The 19,374-nt window shown below is 37.6% G+C and overlaps 1 protein-coding gene across 1 annotated transcript in view; it reads left to right on the top strand.

Annotated features, from left to right (window-relative positions):
* Nucleotides 1-5,592: 5,592 nt before the first annotated feature.
* Nucleotides 5,593-19,374, top strand: part of SH2D1A (SH2 domain containing 1A) — a gene marked incomplete at both ends in the record, with an annotated part of 74,577 nt that continues 60,795 nt past the window's right edge. Inside the window, one exon of the mRNA XM_080718949.1 lies at nt 5,593-5,729. Within this exon, the coding sequence (XP_080575075.1) occupies nt 5,593-5,729 (137 nt within the window). The remainder of the gene's footprint in view (nt 5,730-19,374) is intronic.

The following is a 19,374-nucleotide window of genomic DNA, read 5'->3' as shown; positions in this document are numbered from 1 at the left end:
CTGTGAATTCGCCGCTGCCGCCGGCAGTAAAGCGCTGCTGCCGCGTCCTCGGGCGTGAGGCCGGTGTATCTCCTCTGTGGCTCTGAGCTCTGTTCTCAGTCTGCTTTCTCTCTGGAGCCTGGTGATTTTTTTGTTTCTCTGGCGATGGTGTTTTCTGGCTATAAAAGGCGCTGATTTTGTGGTAATGGTGATTGGTTGTTAGCGGGGCTCTTAAGCCCCGCTTTTCTCGGTTGCCATCTTCCTGGAAGTCCCTGTATTCCTCTCGAACTGTATTAATCTGTTTGCTTGTCATCTTTACTTAATTGTGATCTACTTGAGGGCAGGTCCTATGCTCTTCTCTCTAACCTAAGTGGGTGGCATATAGTTGATGCTCATAAATGCTTGAAGGAGTAAATGTATTTAAAACAGTCTCAATAAATACACTAAACTGCTCTGTTTCTGGCTTCTCACAGAAGGGTATTTAGAAAATATAACTTCATAGGTAACCCAGATATAATTTAAAGGTGGTACTTTTATTTTAAAAACATTTCTTTTGTAAAGGAAATAAATTTTAGTAAGTGCTGAGAGAATCTGTAAACTCACCACAGGTGACAATATCAATACTGTCAGAGGAGAATTCACACTTATAGATAAGCTAGTGGAAGAAGAAATTTAGTTTTAAAAGTTTAGAAAAAAAGATTTTAAAATGTCAGATCCACTCTATAAGGCCACTGTTGACATCATTCTTTTAATCTACATGGGTTTGAGATAGCCTAGGGCATTTGAAATGAATACAATTAGCACTTCACACAGAGCAACAACATGCAAAATTCTGTCACCTCCCAGAGACCCCAGGAGGCCACAAATTTAGATAAGAAGAGGCTTTCAACCTTGGTTGACAAATTTTCTAACTTCCAATGCTTTTATATTTTATTTACATGACATTGATATTCTTTTTTCTTTTCCTTTGCGGTAGTGGGGATGGAAACCATGGGCATTCCACCTCCCAGCTACACCCCAAGCCTTATCTTTTTTTTATTCTTTATTTTTGAAACAGGGTCTCACTAAGTAGCTGAGGCTGCAATCTTCAGATCCTCCTGTCTCAGCCTCCTGAATGCTGGAATTACAAGCATGCACCACCACACCGGGCTAGTATCTATATTCTAATTTTCTCTAAACTGTGAATCTCTTTCCTCCTCCCTATGATTTTTATTTCTTAGGTTATTTTAAATCAAGAACAAAAGTCTTCTCCTACTGAGTGAGAGTTAAGGAAATGGATCTTGCTTCACACAAATGAGTTCAATTTTCCTCTGATTCTCTCTAAAGAAGAACTTTTGACTTTCATTTAGACCACAGGATTTTAAGGCTGGAAGTGACATTAGGAATAATTTTGACCAACTGCATTCGACAGATGGAGAAAATGAGGCTCAGAGAGAAAAACTAATTTAGTGGCAAAACATAGAATATTATTTAAACTCTCATGATTACTAGACTAGTGCTCCTTTCAATTCATTTTGCTTCATCGTAGGTGAACCAGAGGTAAATAGAACCTGTGTGTGTGTGTATAAGTAAAAGACCTATTTAGTGTTTATTTTCTTAGGGGCATTAATTTCATTCATTCATTCATTCTCTCAATAAATATATTTAACATCTGCTATGTACCAGACACTGAGGATATAGTAGTGAATAAAGGTTACAAAATCCTGCCATTATGGACTTAAAAGTCAAATGCAGGAGATAGCCAGGAATGGTGGCACATGCTTTTAATCTCAGTACTTGGTAGGCTGAGACAGGAGGATTGGGGTTCTCGGCCAGTCTTAGCTACTTAGGCCCTCCACAACTTAGTGAGACCCTGTTTCAAAATAAAAAATAAAAATTTGGGCTGGAGGTGTAGCTCGGAGGTAGAAAGCCTCTGGGTTCAGCCTCTGGGTTCAGTTTCTAGTACCACAAAGAAAAAATGCAGGAGATGACAATAAACAGGTTATCTGTTCCTAAGTGATTTTTAAAAAATTTTTTGTGGTGCTGGGGATTGAACCCAGGGCCATTCTACCTTTGAGGCACATCTCCCACCATTTTTATTTTTTATTTTGAAAAAAGATAATGCTAACTTATTGTACCCTAGCATTGAACTTGTGATCCTCTTTGTCTTAGCCTCCCAAGTACTGGGATTACAGGTGTAGTAAACAGTGTCTAGTTCCTAAATTGTCTATACATGTTCGTGGGGCCCATTCTCTCATTCTTTATTGGTGTCTCTTCCATTTCGGTTGCTCCTCTGTCTGTTCTACCCCCTCTCTTTTCTTGTCTTGTGGAATGAAAGAGAGAAGGAAGAGATCCATTTCAATCCCTCTTGTCTCTATACTTTAAGCTCAGTGTGAAGTTTTGAATTTGTTAAAGTATGGTTTAGTACTGGTATAGCCCTAGAGTGAAGATATCATTACTTTTCATCAACACTGCACTGGTGGGTTGGCTCAGTTGTCAGCTTACTTGTGATTATGATAATAAGGTGCTGGATGTGAGAGTCGTATTATTACCTTATAATTTATCTGTTTTTTTTACATAATTTTAGTTGTGCTGCACCCATCTGTCCCTGGTTGCTTTGACAGGTATGCTCTTTTAGTAACACAGAACATTAAAACAAAGAAAGAAAAAAGAGCATGCACAGTACACTTGTCCTATCAGATCTGGGTTGCTGTGTTCTTACGTGTGTGGATGAGTTATTCAGACTTGTTCAGAGACAAAAGAAAGGTTAAGTTTTTTTTTAAAAATTTTAACCTAAAGCCGGGCGTGGTGGCGCACGCTTGTAATCCTCGCGCTTGGGAGGCAGAAACAGGAGGATCGCGCAGGTTCAAAGCTAGCCCCGCACGCTGGCTTAGGAGACCCTGTTTCCAAATAAAAATGTAAAAATAGGTCTGGGAGTGTAGCCCGGAGGTAGAAGGGCTTCCAGGAACCCCAGTACCACCAAAAAAAAAAAATTTTTAACCTATGCAGCACTGAATATTCTCATAGTTCACCTGACAGGAGGGGTGTTGCCCATATTGATCAATATAAGAGGATCCCCTTCTCTATCTTCTTTTCATATTTGATAGTGTTTCATATTTGATAGTATTATTATTGCAATTAATTTAGCTGGGCTAACCATTTGCTAGCTCAAAATAGAGTTCAGGGTAAACTGATTTCTTAAGGCCTTAATATTGGATGTTTTTTTCTTGACCCCAAACATGAAAAGTGGTGAGAGGGAATTGGTCAAAACACATGAAGTAGGAAGATAATTAGATAATCTTTTTTTTTTGTGGTACTGGGGATGGAACCCAGGGGCATTTTATCTCAAAACTGCACTCCCAACCCTTTTTTTGATTCTTTATTTTGAAAATAGGGTCCCACTGAGTTGTAAAGGGCCTCACTAAGTAGCTGAGGCTGTCCTCAAACCGTGATCATCTTGTCTCAGCCTCCCAAATGCTGAGATTACAAGTGTGCACCACCATGTCTGGCTATAATTAGATAATCTTGACCCAATTACCAAGAGCCATTCCTAAATGTCACATTGAATGCTCTTTATTTTAGCTTTTTTGGTATTAGGGATTGAATCCAGGGGCACATTCTACCTGCCAGCTATACCCCTATCTCTTTTTATATTTTATTTTGAATCAGGATCTCACTGAGTTGCTGAGGTAGATCTTAAACTTATAATCCTGCTGTCTCAGCCTCCCAAGTACTGGGATAAAAGAAGAATGCTGATTTTTAAGAAATTATTCTTGGTATTGAAGACAATTATAAGAGCTTTTATTTGCTCTTCAGCTACTAAGGTTGGGGACTCTTCAGTCAAGGAGAATTGCTACTGGCTGGCAACAAAATATTAGAGTATTTTCTTAACCCCATTAGGTAGAGAGTGAATATCTTTGGTGCAAGGCAGCTCTCTGTATCTGATCCTGTGAGGATCTAATATCAGTCTTTCTATTGAGATCCCAGCCTTGCATAATTCTTAAGGAACTAGGCTCTGAAGCTGCAGAAATGCTACATCAGACAAGATAGGTTTATAGCCATTTAAACACCAATTTAAAATTTATTTTACATAATCTAAAGGTATATGTATAAGATCATTCAGCTTCAGGCAGTAAACAAAGCCTGGTTCTGGTGAAAATGGAGAAAGCTTTTTGGAAAATATTACTTAGCACATTTTGAAATAGAAGCAACACTTCATTTTAGAGAAGGAAATGAAGGTTGAAAGTTTTTTTTTAAAATAATGACAGTTTAGCACTAATTATAGAAGAAACATTCTTTAGAAAGAACTGAGAATTAAAAATTATAATACATTTATTGACACTTGCAAAATGATTTCAAATGTTACATGGCCAAAGGGTAAAAACTGAGTCCTATACATCAAAGGCTACATACAAAACCACATAGTAACAAAGTATCAATTAAAATATTCATTTTTTCATATAAAGCCCATCACATAGATAAATCTGGAGCATTTTTGGACATACATTTTAATTTTTGTACCTTAGCCAGTATTTTGGGATCTTAGACAATGTGTTAGGAAAAATCAATTGATCGGGACCAAAATTGTTCAAGGAGTTGAAGATGTTGTTCAGTAGCAGGGTACTTGCCTAGTGTGTAACAGGCACTGGATTCCATCCTCAGCACTTCAACAAACAAACAAACAAACAAACAAAATCCCACAAACAACAAATAAAATGAACCCTCTGCTCCCACCCAAAAAGAAAAAAAAACACACAAGAAGCAGAATAGTAACAACAACAAAAACTGTTGATGGGTTATGAAGAATAAGAGGAAAAGCTTGTCCAAAGCCTATCCTTTACCTGTGCTTCTAATTATGTAGGAGCTTCATGGCCATGGTGGGTTGTAATATGCTAACAGTTGTTTGAAAAAAACAACTCTTCAACTACTAAGGTTGGTGTTTTGGTATCAAGGCTTTTGGGCGTGTGTGTGTGTGTGTGTGTGTGTGTGTGTGTGTGTGTGTGTGTGTGATACAGGGAATTGAACTCAGGGGTGTTTTACCTCTGAGCTACAGCCCTAACCTTGTTTTATTTTTAAACAGGGTCTCGCTGAGGGTCTCACTATTTGCTGAGACTAGCCCTGGACCTGAGATCCTCCTGTCTGACTAAAAGTACTGAGATTACAATTGTGTGTCAGCATGCTCAGCTGGGCCTTTCATTTTGTTTTTCTACCCCACATATTGATATGTAGAGTTTGCTTCTATCATCAACCCCTTTGGGGACAAGTCATCCCAGGTGGCATTCGGGCCATGAGTATTACCAAGTACTCTTGTGCACAAGGTTTACACTGGCAAGACAGCTCACATCCTCCAAGGTGCTGCTTCCAGTGTTCCTCCACAATTTGTATGAACCCTGTTTGGGGAGCGAGAAATCAAACCCGTGGCAAGTTTGATGGAAGCCAGCTGCTAAGCTGCTGAGCTGGTTTTAATTGAAGTGTGAGAAGGAGGTTTTCAGGTAGGTAGACAACATCCTGTTGTTCCGGGGCTTGTCCTTTTTGCACAACAGGAGTCAGGTAGCTGATTTGAGCTTGGCTGCAGCAGCAGTGGTGACATATCCCTGTTACCATCTCCTGCCTAGGCCTGAAGAAGAGTCCACCATGGATGCAGTGGCTGTGTATCATGGCAAAATCAGCCGGGAGACAGGGGAGAAGCTCTTGCTCGCCACAGGGCTGAATGGCAGCTATTTGCTGAGAGACAGTGAGAGTGTTCCAGGCGTGTACTGCCTGTGTGTGCTGTAAGTACGTTGTAGTGGTGGTGGCTATGCTATGTGCAGACCTGAGCCTGCCCAGGGTTCGGGAGGTGGTCACAGTGAGCTGTAGCTGAACTCACAGAGGCCTCTTTCAGGCCCACCCCATAGCTGTGAGTCTTCCTCAGGTTTGGCCCAGGGTTCCGGGGGACTATACTTTCACCTAGGTCCCTCCCTGGGCCTCCTGCTCTCCAGAAAGGCCTCACTGGGGTCACATGTGGCAGCTGCATTGCATGCCCTTTAGGGTGGGAAAACATCCTTCTTAGGATTCTGCTTTGCTCCTTGTCTAGGCATGTCTGTCTATTGCTCCATTTTGAATTGTATGCACCTGCATCTTTACTCCAGGGCTTCAGAGGCCAGCAGCTCTGAGATTGGAACCTGTGCTAGGCTTGTGACCTCAGCAAATTAATCCCTAAGTTCCTCCATTTTCTCAAATATTAAGTGGGTGTCACATTATGACCTGTGTCACAGGATTATGGAGATTAAATGCTATTATGCACATAAAAGTTGAGCAGATAACTCGAGACACAGTAATTACTCAGTAAATGTAAGCGATCGGTATTATTATATCCCTCTCTTTTCAGTTGATTTATTTTAGTACTCATGGGGCATTTCTGTGGAAGGACTTTATCCTGTTGTTAGCAGGATAAAACCTCAGTCCTGCACAGTAGGTTCTAGGACAGAAGCAAAGCAAAGGAAAATGCTGGGCAGCGAGTTCAGTACCAGATAATGTGCTGCAAGATTTTGGAGTATTTTCTGGGTTGAAGAAAGATTTGATTGAGGCTAGTATTAGAGGGTTTTCACTGTATATTGATTTTTTAAAATGGTGAAGTCTTGCTTGTGGCAGTTCTGAGGTCATGCTAAATACATATATCATGGCTTTAATGTAAGTACATAGAAGCTATTCGATCACTTGAACTCGGATTTTTATGTTTTGTTTCTATGATTGTTTTTCTCAAGTGGAACCCAGGGAAGGGTGATGAAAGCCAACTAGGATTTTTAGACCCATTTATCAAAAGAAAGTGGATGAGTGAGTTGCAGGTAAAGACTGACTTGGGAGGCCCACAAAGTAGGTAATGCATTCCTTATCCTAGAGGTAAAAATGAAAGTTCAAAATAAGCCCAAGCAGGGAGAGAGGAAGAAAGAGTGTGTGGCAAGATGCACCTAAGCTGCAACCTCACTGGTCACCTGTTTCACAAGCTTGCCAGACATGTACCTTACTTAGGGTTCTGTGCTTATGGTTCCTTTTGCCAAATATACATTTGATTCATGTGTTTCTTTTTATTTTTTATTTTTTAATTTGTGGTACTGGGGGTGGAACCCAATGACTTTCTACTCCGGGCTACACTCCTAGACCTACTTTATACTTTATTTGGAAATGGTCTCACTAGGTTGCTGAGAGCCTCACTAAGTAGCTGAGGCTGGCTTCGAACCTGTGCGATCCTCCTTTCTCAGTCTCCCAAGCGCGGGGGATTACAAGCGTGTGCCACCATGCCCAGCTTCATGTGTTTTTTTTTCTTCAACTGATTCTTTCCTCCTAAAAACTTCCTTGGTTCTAGAATAAGTGCTCTCTCCTTGTCACTGACACACTTTTTATTGAAGGAGCTTCAAGCAATATGATAGTTATTAATTTCTGGGCTCTCCTACAAAATTATAATCCCCAGGAGGGCAGGGACATGGGCTCTGATATCAAGAACACAGCCTGGTACATAGTAGGCACTCAGCAAACATTTTTGAATTAAGTTATTGAGCTGTTAAGATTGTTCTTTTTTTTTTAACTGCAGAGAGCTTTGAGTTGATATCAGGAGGACAGGGTGTAGAGCTTGGAGGAGTCACTCAAATTCCTCGGGTCTCAATTTGTCAAATAGAAATAGTACTTGGTGTTTTACATTCTGCAAATGAGTGCTGTAAGTGAAATATGCAAGATAAAAGGCCTTAGCTTTTTTTGTCATATAAGCCAAAACCACATAAAGAATTAACTTAGGTAAGTGGGACATTCTGAAACATTTAAGTTTCCATCCAAAGTGAATCTGGCTTAAATGGAGTTTTTGTGACTCTTAGTTCTCCATGAAAGCCTCCTCATGATGTAGCAGAAAATAGTAGGCAGGTTTGGAGTTCCCCTGCTGTGTCCTTTAAATGGTACACTGGGGCTTCAAAGCCTTCTGAGACTTTAGGGTGATAGCCAGACTGCTGCAGAGGGAAGACACAGGGGTACACTGACTTTTATCAGAGTTTTTCAACCTTTTTGAGTTGAGTGTCCCTTTTGATAAATACAAACATTTTATTCTCTCTTTTGGATATTCTACTGTAATTACAAAATCAAAATTTATTTTGAATAAATGCTATACTCATTTATTTACTTATTTTTTTTTTTTGTAGTACTGGGGATGGAACCCAGGGGCATTCTACCCCTGAGCTACACCCCCAGTCCTATTTTTCATTCTTTATTTGGAAACAGAGTCTCACTGAGTTGCAAAGGGCCTAAGTAGCTGAGGCTGGTTGTGAACCTGGATCCTCTTGTCTCAGCCTCCCAAATGCTGGGATTACAAACGTATGTAATCATGCCCAGCTTGATGTACTCATTTTTTTTTTTTTTTTTTTTGTGGTACTGGGGTTCCTGGAAGCCCTTCTACCTCCAGGCTACACTCTCAGACCTATTTTATACTTTTTTATTTTTGGAAACAGGGTCTCTTAAGCCAGCGCAGCTGGCTTCGAACCTGCGCAATCCTCCTGTCTCCGCCTCCCAGGCGCAGGTATTACAAGCGTGTGCCACCACGCCCGGCTCGATGTACTCATTTTAAACCAAAACACTGGTGTCTATCATACACAGTAGAAATGACAATATAAGTTGTGTTTTATATACATAAAGAACATGACCAAACTAACAAACATCACTGATCAAAGAGGTTACTCAGAATTGTTCTCCATTCTATCTTTTGCTTATTTCCTTTCAACAAGAAGGTTTGGTTGAATTTCAGTTTCTGTATTTTTATTGTAGAAATACATTTCATATGTCTTTCTTTTTTGTGGTACTAGGGATTGAACCTAGAGGTGTTCTACCATTGAGCTATACCTCAGCCACTTTAAAAAATTTTTATTTTGAAACAGGGTCCTGCTTAGTTGTTAAGGGTCTCACTATATTGCTGAGACTGGTCACAAACCTAAAATTTTCATGTCCCAGCCTCTCAAGTACTGGGATTACAGGTGTGTGCCACCATGCCCAGGTTCTTATAACTTTTAAACTTTAAACTGTACTTTTTTTTAGACTTTTTATTTTATTTTTTAAACAAAATTTTTATTGCACATAAATGGTATACATTTAAACTATATTTGGTGCCCTTTTAAACTATCCGTGTCCCTTTTCCCAGTTATAAAACCCTCAGTCATGGCTTTCAGATATGGCCTCCTTTTCTGTTCAGTTCTGTTCAGTTTTTAAGATGCTATGAAAATAATTTTTTTCCTATTTTGCTCATCTCATTTAAAATGAGAAGTTTTTTCCAACTACTTTCTCCAAATAAGTCTAGATTTTTGTATAAGTCTATTAAAATAGTTCCTTAAATTATTCTCAATAGAGCCGGGTGTGGTGTGATCCCAGTACCTAGGAGGCTGAGACAGGAGAATCTGGGTTCACAGCCAGCCTTAGCTAATTAGTGAGGCCCTCCACAACTTAGTAAGACCCTGTTTCAAAGTAAAGAATAAAAATTTGGCTAGGTGTGTAGCGTGGAGGTAGAATACCCTTGGGTTCAATCCCCAGTAACACACACACACAAAATTATTCACAATAGAAAATTTAAAAATAGTGTAACTGAGGGATTTATAAAGACAACTTATAAAAATTGAGTTTTTTCTATATTTGAATAAGATGGTTTGCTTTTTAAGCATATTATGCACATATTTTTTATTATGGTCTTTTTTTTAACTATACAGCATTTTATTTATTTATTTATTTATTTATTTATTTTTCGTTACTGGGGATGGAACCCAGGGTCATTCTACCTCTCAGCTACACCCCCAGTCATATATATATATATATATATATATATATATATATATATATATATATTGCAGTACTGGAAATGGAACCCAGGGGTATTCTACCTCCAAGCTACACCCCCAGCCTTTTTTTAAGTCTTTATTTTGAAACAGGGTCTCACTGAGTTGCAAAGAGCATTAAGTAGCTAAGGCTGGCTGTGAACCACCATCCTCCTGTCTTAGCCTCCCAAATGCTCAGATTATATAAGTGTGCACCACAATGCCCGGCTCAGCATTTTATTTTTATGTTAAAATAAACATGTTTATTTTCTTTTTTAATATTGGACTTTTTTATTGGTGCACTGTAGTCATACATCAAAATGGGATAAAAAAATTTTTGTAGACATACATGCACATATCGCCCAGTTAGCCCCTACCTGATCCCCACCCCCCTCCCTCCTCATCTCTCCTTCCCATGCTTGGCTTAGTGGTTGACATCTAGTATTATAGCAATTTATCCAAAATTAACAATGATAATCTCACATAACAGTTTCATTTGTCTGATACCAAGCTTTTGATGACTTAAAGATAGCATTTCAATATTTGTTTTTCCTTTCTTTCTTACCATAAAATATTTTTTTCTTTTTTTTTAGGTGAAACTATCATACATTTATTTATTTATTTTTCAGAAAAAATCTATCCTAATATGGAATATGGAGTCTAGATACCCAAAACAATCTTGAAAAAGAACAAAGCTAGAAGATGTATATTTTCTGATTTCAAACCTTATAAAAAGCTACAATAATTGAAACAGTGTAGTACTGTTAAAAAGGCAGATATATAAACCACTGGAGTTAAATAAAAGCCTAGAGCTAAATTCTTCCCTATATTGTCAAGTTATTTTTGACAAGGTTTCCATGAACATTTAGTGGTGGAAATAATAATATTTTAACTAATATTGTTCAAAAATAATAATTATATGAAAAAGAATGAAATTGGACCCTTACCCAACACCATATACAAATATACCATATATATACACCATATACCATATACCATATATATTAACTCAAAACATATACAAATATACCATATATATACCATATATCATATATATTAACTCAAAACAGATAAAAAAACCTAAATATAAATCTTAAGACTATAAACTTTTAGAAGAAAATCTGGGTCATAAAACCTCACAACAATGAAATTGGTAGTGATTTCTTGAATATGATTTTAATGGCACAGGCAACAGAAGGGTAAACAAACTCCCTAAAAAATAAAAAAAATATTGTATATCCAAAGACAATGTAAACAGAGTTAAAAGTTACTGATAGAATGGGACAAAATACTTCCAAATGCTATATCTGAAGGTATATTAATATTCCAACTAGACATCCTAAAAATTAACAACAATAAAGGCAAACAATACAATTTAGAGATAGGTAAAAGACTAACATAAATAATGAATCTCCACAGATAACCAATCTTAGTTGTCTGTTGGATGGAAAATCTTGTTTCTCTGGTTCTGGTGTGTGTTACCTATTTCTTCTTTGTAGTTAATCTTTTTGAGTATTTTCTCTAGCGCTGGTTTTGAAGACATAAATTCCTTCAGTTTCTGTTTGTCATGGAAGCTTCTTATTTCCCCATCTAATTTGACAGAAAGTTTTGCTGGGTAGGAAATTTTTGGCTGGAAGTTGTTTTCTTTCAGAGTTTGGAAAATGTTACTCCAAGCCCTTCTGGCTCTAGGGGCTGACTGGGTGATGTGTGCATGTATGTCTACAGATTATTTTTATCCCATTATGATGTATGAATACAGTGCACCAATAAAAAAATAAAAAAAATGAGGGAAAAAAGCCCAGGCCCTAATGGTTTCCAGATGAATTCTGTAAAACCTTCAGTGAAGAACTAATACCAATACTTCACAAATTGTTCCAGAAAATTGAAAGAGATGGAATTCACCCAGACTCCTTCTATAAGACCAATATCACTAAAATTAAAACCAAATAAAGATACCTCAAAAAATTTAAAACAAAATACTAGCTATATGCATTCAAAACCATATCAAGAGAATTGTACACCATGATGAAATTGGTTTCATCCCAGAAAAGCAAGGCTGGTTTGACATGTGTAAATCAATACATGTTTTTTTTTTGTGGTACTGGGGTTCCTGGAAGCCCTTCTAACTCCGGGCTACCCTCCCAGACCTATTTTTACATTTTTAAAAATTTGGAAACAGGGTCTCCTAAGCCAGCGCACGCGGCTGGCTTCGAACCTGCGCGATCCTCCTGTCTTCGCCTCCCAAGCGCGGGGATTACAAGCGTGCGCCACCACGCCCGGCAAATCAATACATGTTATTCGCTGCATAAACATAACTGAGAACAAAAATCAATGATTATATCAATAGATGCTAAAGAAGCATTTGACAAAATTCAGTACCCATTCATGTTAAAAATACTGCAGAAAATTGGAATAGAAGAAACATATTTCAGCATCATTAAGGCAATATACAACAAACCCAAAGCCAACATCCTATTGAATGGAGAAAAACTGCAGAATTTCCTCTAAATTCATGAACAAGGATGCTAACTATAACCAATCCTTTTCTTTTTTTTCAAGATAGATTTCATATTTAATTAAGAGAGATTATTTTTTAAAACATGTATGTTAAATTTTGTAGTTAGAAGATTGTCTAGATCAACATTCTACTAAGGGAAATCAACATTTTGCTATATTCCTGTCAGTCATTTAAATTTTACTTGAATATTTAAATTAAATGATGTATTATGTTTTACCATAGAGGTTTATCTTTTTTATATTTTTATTTTTATTTTTTCCATATTCTATTTTATTTATAAGTTGAACATATTGAAAATGGTGTACATTTAGATTGTGTTTCGTGCCCTCTCCCCACCCATTACCCTTCCTGCTTCCCAATAAAGAGTGTCCAGGTTAACCATGTTATATTTATACCATTATACGTATTCTTATGTAGCTCCTCCATTGAACAACCTTGGCTTTATTCCTCTCCTATCCTTCCATTCTAGCTTTGCAGAAATTTCCCCTCCATCATCTGGAGTCCCTCTGGTAATACCAATACTCCCTAGCTTGGGCATATTAGAGAAAACATATGTCCCTTCTCTTTCTGTGCTGGACTAATCTCACTTAACATAATGTTCTCCAGTTCCTTCCATCTTCTTGCAAATGCTATTATTTTATTCTTCTTTATAGCTGAATAGAATTCCATTGTGTGTATTTCCCATAATTTTGCAATCCATTTATCTGTTGATGGAGATCTAGGTTGGTTCCATATTTTGGCTATTACAAACTGTGCTGCTATGAACATGGGTATGCATATGTTAATGTAGTTCTCTGATTTCAAGCCCTTTGGAAAGATACCCAGGAGTGGTATAGCCAGATCAAATGGTGGATCTATTCCCAGTTTTGTAAGGAATCTCCACACTGATCTCCATAGTGGCTGAACTACTCTGCACTCCCACCAACAGTGTAAAAGAGTTCCTCTTTCCCCACATCCTCGCCAGCAATTGTTGTTGTTTGATTTCTTTATGTTTGCCACTCTGACTGGGGTTAGATGGAATCTCAGCGTTGTTTTGATTTGTGTCTCCCTGATTGCTAGTGATGTTGAACATCTTTTCATGTTTCTATTGGACATTTGTATCTCTTCTTTTGTGAAATGTCTATTCAGGTCAGTTGCCCATTTCTTGATTGGGTTGTTTGTTTTGCTAGTGTAGAGTCTTTTGAGGTCTTTGTATATTCTGGATATTAGCCCCCTATAAGAGTAGTGGCTGGTAAAGATCTTCTCCCATTCTGTAGGCTTCTTCTTTAGGTTCTTGATGGTTTCCTTTGATGAGAAGAAACTTTTTAGTTTGTTGAGATCCCACTTATTTTTGCTTTAATTTCCAGCTCTTTGGAAGTCTTGTTGAGAAAGTTACTGCCTGTGCCTATATTTTGGAGTGTTGATCCTATGCCTTTCTCTAATAACTTCACAGTCTTTGGTCTAATTTCTAAGTCTCTGATCCATCTCGAGTTGATTCCTGTGCATGGTGAGAAGTAAGGATTCAGATCCAACTTTCTCCCAGAACCATTTGTTGAAAAGGCTGTCTTTTCTCCAGCATATGAGTTTGGCCCCTTTGTCAAAGATCAAATGACTATAGATGTGTGGGTTTGTTTCTATATATATATATATATTCTGTTCCACTGGTCAGTCTGCCTATTGTGCCAATGCCATGCTATTTTTACTACTATTGCTCTATAGTATAATTTGAAGTTTGGAATTGTGATTCCTCCTGCCTGGTTCTTGTTGCTGATAATTACTTTGGCTATTCTGGGTCTTTTCTTTCTCTATACAAAATTCATAACTGATTTTTCCAGGTCTATGAGAAATGTTTTTGGTATTGTAATGGGGACTGCATTGAATCTCTAGATCACTTTTGGCAGAATAGCCATTTTGATGATATTTATTCTGTCTATCCATGAGCAAGGGAGATCTTTCCATCTTCCAAGGTCTTCTTCAGTTTCTTTCTTTAATGTTTTGTAGTGTTCTTTGTAGAGGTCTTTTACATCTTTGGTTAGGTTTATTCCTAGGTATATTATTGGTTTAGAGGTTATAGTAAATGGGATAGTTTTCTCTATTTCTTTCGTTTTGGATTCATTTTTGGCACAAAGAAGAGCAACTGATTTCTTTATGTTGATTTTGTATCCTGCAACTTTGCTGAATTGATCAATCAGCTCTAGAAGTCTTTTGGTTGAGTTCATTGGATCTTCTAGATAAAGAATCATATCATCTGCAAATAAGGATAGTTTTAGCACCTCTCTTCCTATTCGAATTCCTTTATTTCCTTCTCTTGTCTTATTGCTGTGGAAAGAGTCTCAGGGATTATATTGAAAATGAGAGATCATAATGGGCATCCTTGTCTTGTGCCTGATTTTAAAGGGAATTCTTGCAGTTTTTCTCCATTCAATATGATGTTGACTTTGGGCTTATTGTATATAGCCTTAATGATGTTGAAATATGTTCCTTCTATTCCAATTTTCTGCAGTGTTTTTAACATAAATGGGTGTTGGATTTTGTCGAAAGTGTTTTCAGCATCTATTGATATAGTCATGTGGGTTTTTTTCTTAGTTCTATTTATGTAGTGAATAACATATATTCATTTACATATGTTGAACCAGCCTTACTTTTCTGGGATTAAACCAACTTGCTGATGGTGTAAAATTCTCTTGATATGGTTTTGAATGCATATAAATAGTATTTTGTTTAGAATTTTTGCATCTATTTTTATTAAGGATATTGGTCTATAATTTTCCTTTCGTGAAGTATCTTTATTTGGTTTGGGGGTTTAATGTGATGCTGGCCTCATAGAAGGAATTAGGGAGAATTCCATCTTTTTCAATTTCCCAGAACAAGTTGTGAAGTATTGGTATTAGTTCTTCACTGAAAGTTTTGTAGAATTCAGCTGGGAACCCATCAGGACCTGGGCTTTTCTTTGATGGCAGAATTTTTTTTTAATTTTTTATTTATTTATTTTTTTATTGGTGCACTGTATTCATACATCATAGTGGGATACAAACTTTTGTAGACATACATGCACACATCGCCCAGTCAGCCCCCACCCGGTCCCCACCCCATTCTCTCCCCATCTCTCCCTCCCATGCTTGGCTTAGTGGTTGACATCTAGTATTATAGCAATTTATCCAAACTTAAAAATGATAATCTCACATAACAGTTTCATTTGTCTGATACCAAGCTTTTGATGACTTAAAGATAACATTTCAATATTTCTTTTTACTTTCTTTCTTACCAGAGAATATTTTTTTTCTATTTTTTTTGCTTTTTTATTTTTTATTTTTATTTATTTTTTATTGGTGCACTGTATTCATACATCATAGTGGGATACAAACTTTTGTAGACATACATGCACACATCGCCCAGTCAGCCCCCTCCCAATCCCCACCCCATTTTCTCCCCATCCCTCCTTCCCATGCTTGGCTTAGTGGTTGACATCTAGTATTATAGCAATCTATCCAAAATTAAAAATGATAATCTCACATAACAGTTTCATTTGTCTGATACCAAGCTTTTGATGACTTAAAGATAACATTTCAATATTTCTTTTTACTTTCTTTCTTACCAGAGAATATTTTTTTTATTTTTTTAGGTGAAACTATCATATATTTATATATTTATTTTTCAGAAAAAAAATCTATCCTAATATGGAATATGGACTCTAGATACCCAAAACGATCTTGAAAAAGAACAAAGCTAGAAGATATATATTTTCTGATTTCAAACCATATAAAGCTACAATAATTGAACCTGTGTAGTACTATTCTAAAGGCAGATATATAAACCATTGGAGTTAAATAAAAGCCTAGAGCTAAATTCTTCCCTATATTGTCAAGTTATTTTTGACAAGGTTTCCACGAACATTTGGTGGTGGAAATAATAATCTTTTAACTAAATATTGTTGTAACATAATAATTACATGGAAAAGAATAAAGTTGGACCCTTACCTAATCCCATATGCAAATATTAACTCAAAATAGATAAAAGACCTAAATATAAATCTTAAGACTATAAACTTTTAGGAGAAAATCTGGGTCATAAAACCTCACAACACTGAAATTGGCAGTGATTTCTTGGATATTATTTCAATGGCACAGGCAACAGAAGAGTATACAAACTCCCTAAAAAATAAAAAAAAATATTGTATATCCAAAGACAATGTAAACAGAGTTAACAGTTACTAATAGAATGGGATAAAATATTTCCAAATGCTATATCTGAAGGTATATTAATATTCCAACTAGAAATCCTAAAAATTAACAACAATAAAGGCAAACAATACAATTTAGAGATAGGTAAAAGACTAACATAAATAATGAATCTCCACAGATAACCAATCTTAGTTGTCTGTTGGATGAAAAATCTTGTTTCTCTGGTTCTGGTGTGTGTTACCTATTTCTTCTTTGTAGTTAATCTCTTTGAGTATTTTCTCTAGCGCTGGTTTTGAAGACATAAATTCCTTCAGTTTCTGTTTGTCATGGAAGCTTCTTATTTCTCCATCTAATTTGATAGAAAATTTTGCTGGGTAGGAAATTTTTGGCTGGAAGTTGTTTTCTTTCAGAGTTTGGAATATGTTACTCCAAGCCCTTCTGGCTCTCATGACTTGGTTTGGGAAGTCTGGAGTGATTCTAATTGGTTTGCCTCTGAATGTCACTTGGCCCTTTGTTTTTGTTGCCTTTAAGATTCTCTGCTTGGCTTCCACATTGGTCATTTTGACAATTATATGGCGTGGAGATCCTCTTCTCCGATCCTGTCTAAAGGGAGTTCTATAAGTTTCTTAGACCTGTGTATCAACCTCTTGCTCTATGTTTGGAAAATTTTCTGCTATTACTTCCTTGAAGAGATTGTTGATCCCTTTGGTTTCACTTTCTTTTCCCTCCTCTATTCCAATTATTCTTAGGTTAGCTCTCTTAAAATGGGCCCATATTTCTTCAATATCAGATTTCTGCTGTCGGATATTTTTTCCTAGATTAGAAACTATGTGTTCATTTTTGGAATTATCATCTTCTAAGAGCGAGATTCTGTTCTCCATGTGGTCTAATTGGTTGTTTGTGCTTTGAATTGAGGCCTTTACTTCATTAATTGCATCCTTTATCTCTTTTTGGCTCTCTCTGAGTTCTTTTCGAAGCACCTCTATTATTTCTACAGTTATTTTCCTGATTTGATCTTCTAGAAATCTCTGATTTTCTGTTTTATCGGGTTCTGATGTTGTGGGGTTGTGGGCATTAATTGCTCCAGTATTATTCCTCTTTCCCATGATTTCGGAAGTTTGTGCCTTCTCTGGGTTCTTCCCTTGGGTCACTATGACTTTGCTTAAGGTGTTCTGGATCTCGAGTCAGTAGTATCTCAGACCCCAGTACTCCTTTACTGGGTTGTATCACAGAGTCTCCAACCCAGAGAGTCGATAGAGGCTGCTTTACACTGTGGGGGGTGCCAGGTTGCACGTTCTCCTATGGTGTGATATCTCTGCCACTGCCCTTCCCCCTCTGGGTCAAGTCCCAGGGAGTACAGTACTGGGATTTCTCCTCTGTGGCCCGCAATTTGACTCACTGTTCTTGAGTACGCAGATGTAGCTGTATTGGACTCGGTGAATTCGGTGAATTCGCTGCTGCTGCCGCTGGTGGCAATATGGCGCTGCTGCTACGCCCTCGGCCATGAGGCTGCTGTATTTCTTCTTGATTTGATTTCCACTCTGAATCCCTGCAGCGTGTGCTGAGCTCAGCCACTGGGAGCTTTAGATTTTACCTGCGGCGAGAAATCCCGTCTGGCTGTTCCGCAGCGGCTCACCTCGGCTTGCTGTAGCCGTCCGGTGAAGTCGCCGCTGCCACCGGCAGTATGGCGCTGCTGCCGCGGCCTAGGGCGTGAGGCCGGTGTATCTCCTCTGTGGCTCTGAGCTCTGTTCTCAGTCCGCTTTCTCTCTGGAGCCTGGTGATTTTTTTGTTTCTCTGGTGATGGTGTTTTCTGGCTATGAAAGGCGCTGATTTTGTGGCAATGGAGATTAGTTGTTAGCGGGGCTCTTAAGCCCCGCTTTTCTTGGTCGCCATCTTCCCGGAAGTCGCTGATGGCAGAATTTTGATTGCTGTTTCTATTTCTTTGTTTGCTGTTGGTTGGTTAAGGCTTGCTATGTTCTCTTGGTTCAGTTTAGGTATGTTATATGTGCTTAGAAATCTATCGATTTCTTCCATGTTTTCCAGTCTGTTGGAGTATAAATTCTCAAAATAGTTTTTGATAATCCTTTGAATTTACCTTTTGTCTGTGGTGATGTCTCCTTTTTCATTTATGATTTTAATAATTTGAGTTGATTCCTTCTTTTGATTAGGTTGGCCAGGGGTTTGTCAATCCTATTAATCTTATCAAAGAACCAGCTTTTTGTTTTGTTGATTCTTTGAATTTTATTTTTGTTGTCTATTTCATTTATTTCTGCTCTGAATTTAATAATTTCCTGCCTTCTGGTGGCTTTGGGGTTAGACTGTTGCAGTCTTTCTAGGTCCTTGAATTGTGTCATTAGGTTGTTTGTTTGGTAACTTTCTATTCTTTTTATATGGGCACTCAATGCTATGAACTTTCCTCTCAGCACTGCCTCCAAAGTGTCCCATAGATTTTGGTAAGTTGTTTCTCTATTTTCATTTAATTCCAGAAATTTCTTCATTTCTCCCCTAATTTCCTATCTTACCCACTCCTCATTCAATAGTGCATCGTTCAATCTCCATGTATTTAAAAAGTTTATTTTGGGTTTCCTGTTGTCGATTTCTACTTTCATTCCATTATGGTCTGAAAAGATGCAGGGAAATACATTACTTCTTTTGAATTTGCTAGTGCTTTCTTTGTGTCCCAGAATGTGGTCCATTTTGGAGAAGGGGCCATGGGCTGCTGAGAATAATGTGTATTCTGTTGTTCCTGGTTGAAATATTCTGTATATGTCTATTAAGTCCATTTGGTTTATAGTTTTTATTAGTTCTGAAGAGTCTTTACTCATCTTTTACTTTGAAGGTCCATCCAGTGTCTAGGGTTATGGGCGGCACAGACAACTAGCAGTGGTCCTGGGGCATGGGCAGGGTGCACGAGGAGAGTGGT

This window comes from Muscardinus avellanarius (assembly GCF_963383645.1).
Source record: "Muscardinus avellanarius genome assembly, chromosome: X".
Lineage (NCBI taxonomy): Eukaryota > Metazoa > Chordata > Mammalia > Rodentia > Gliridae > Muscardinus > Muscardinus avellanarius.
The sequence above is the reverse complement of the archived record's forward strand: the minus strand, read 5'-3'. Positions and strand labels throughout refer to the sequence as shown.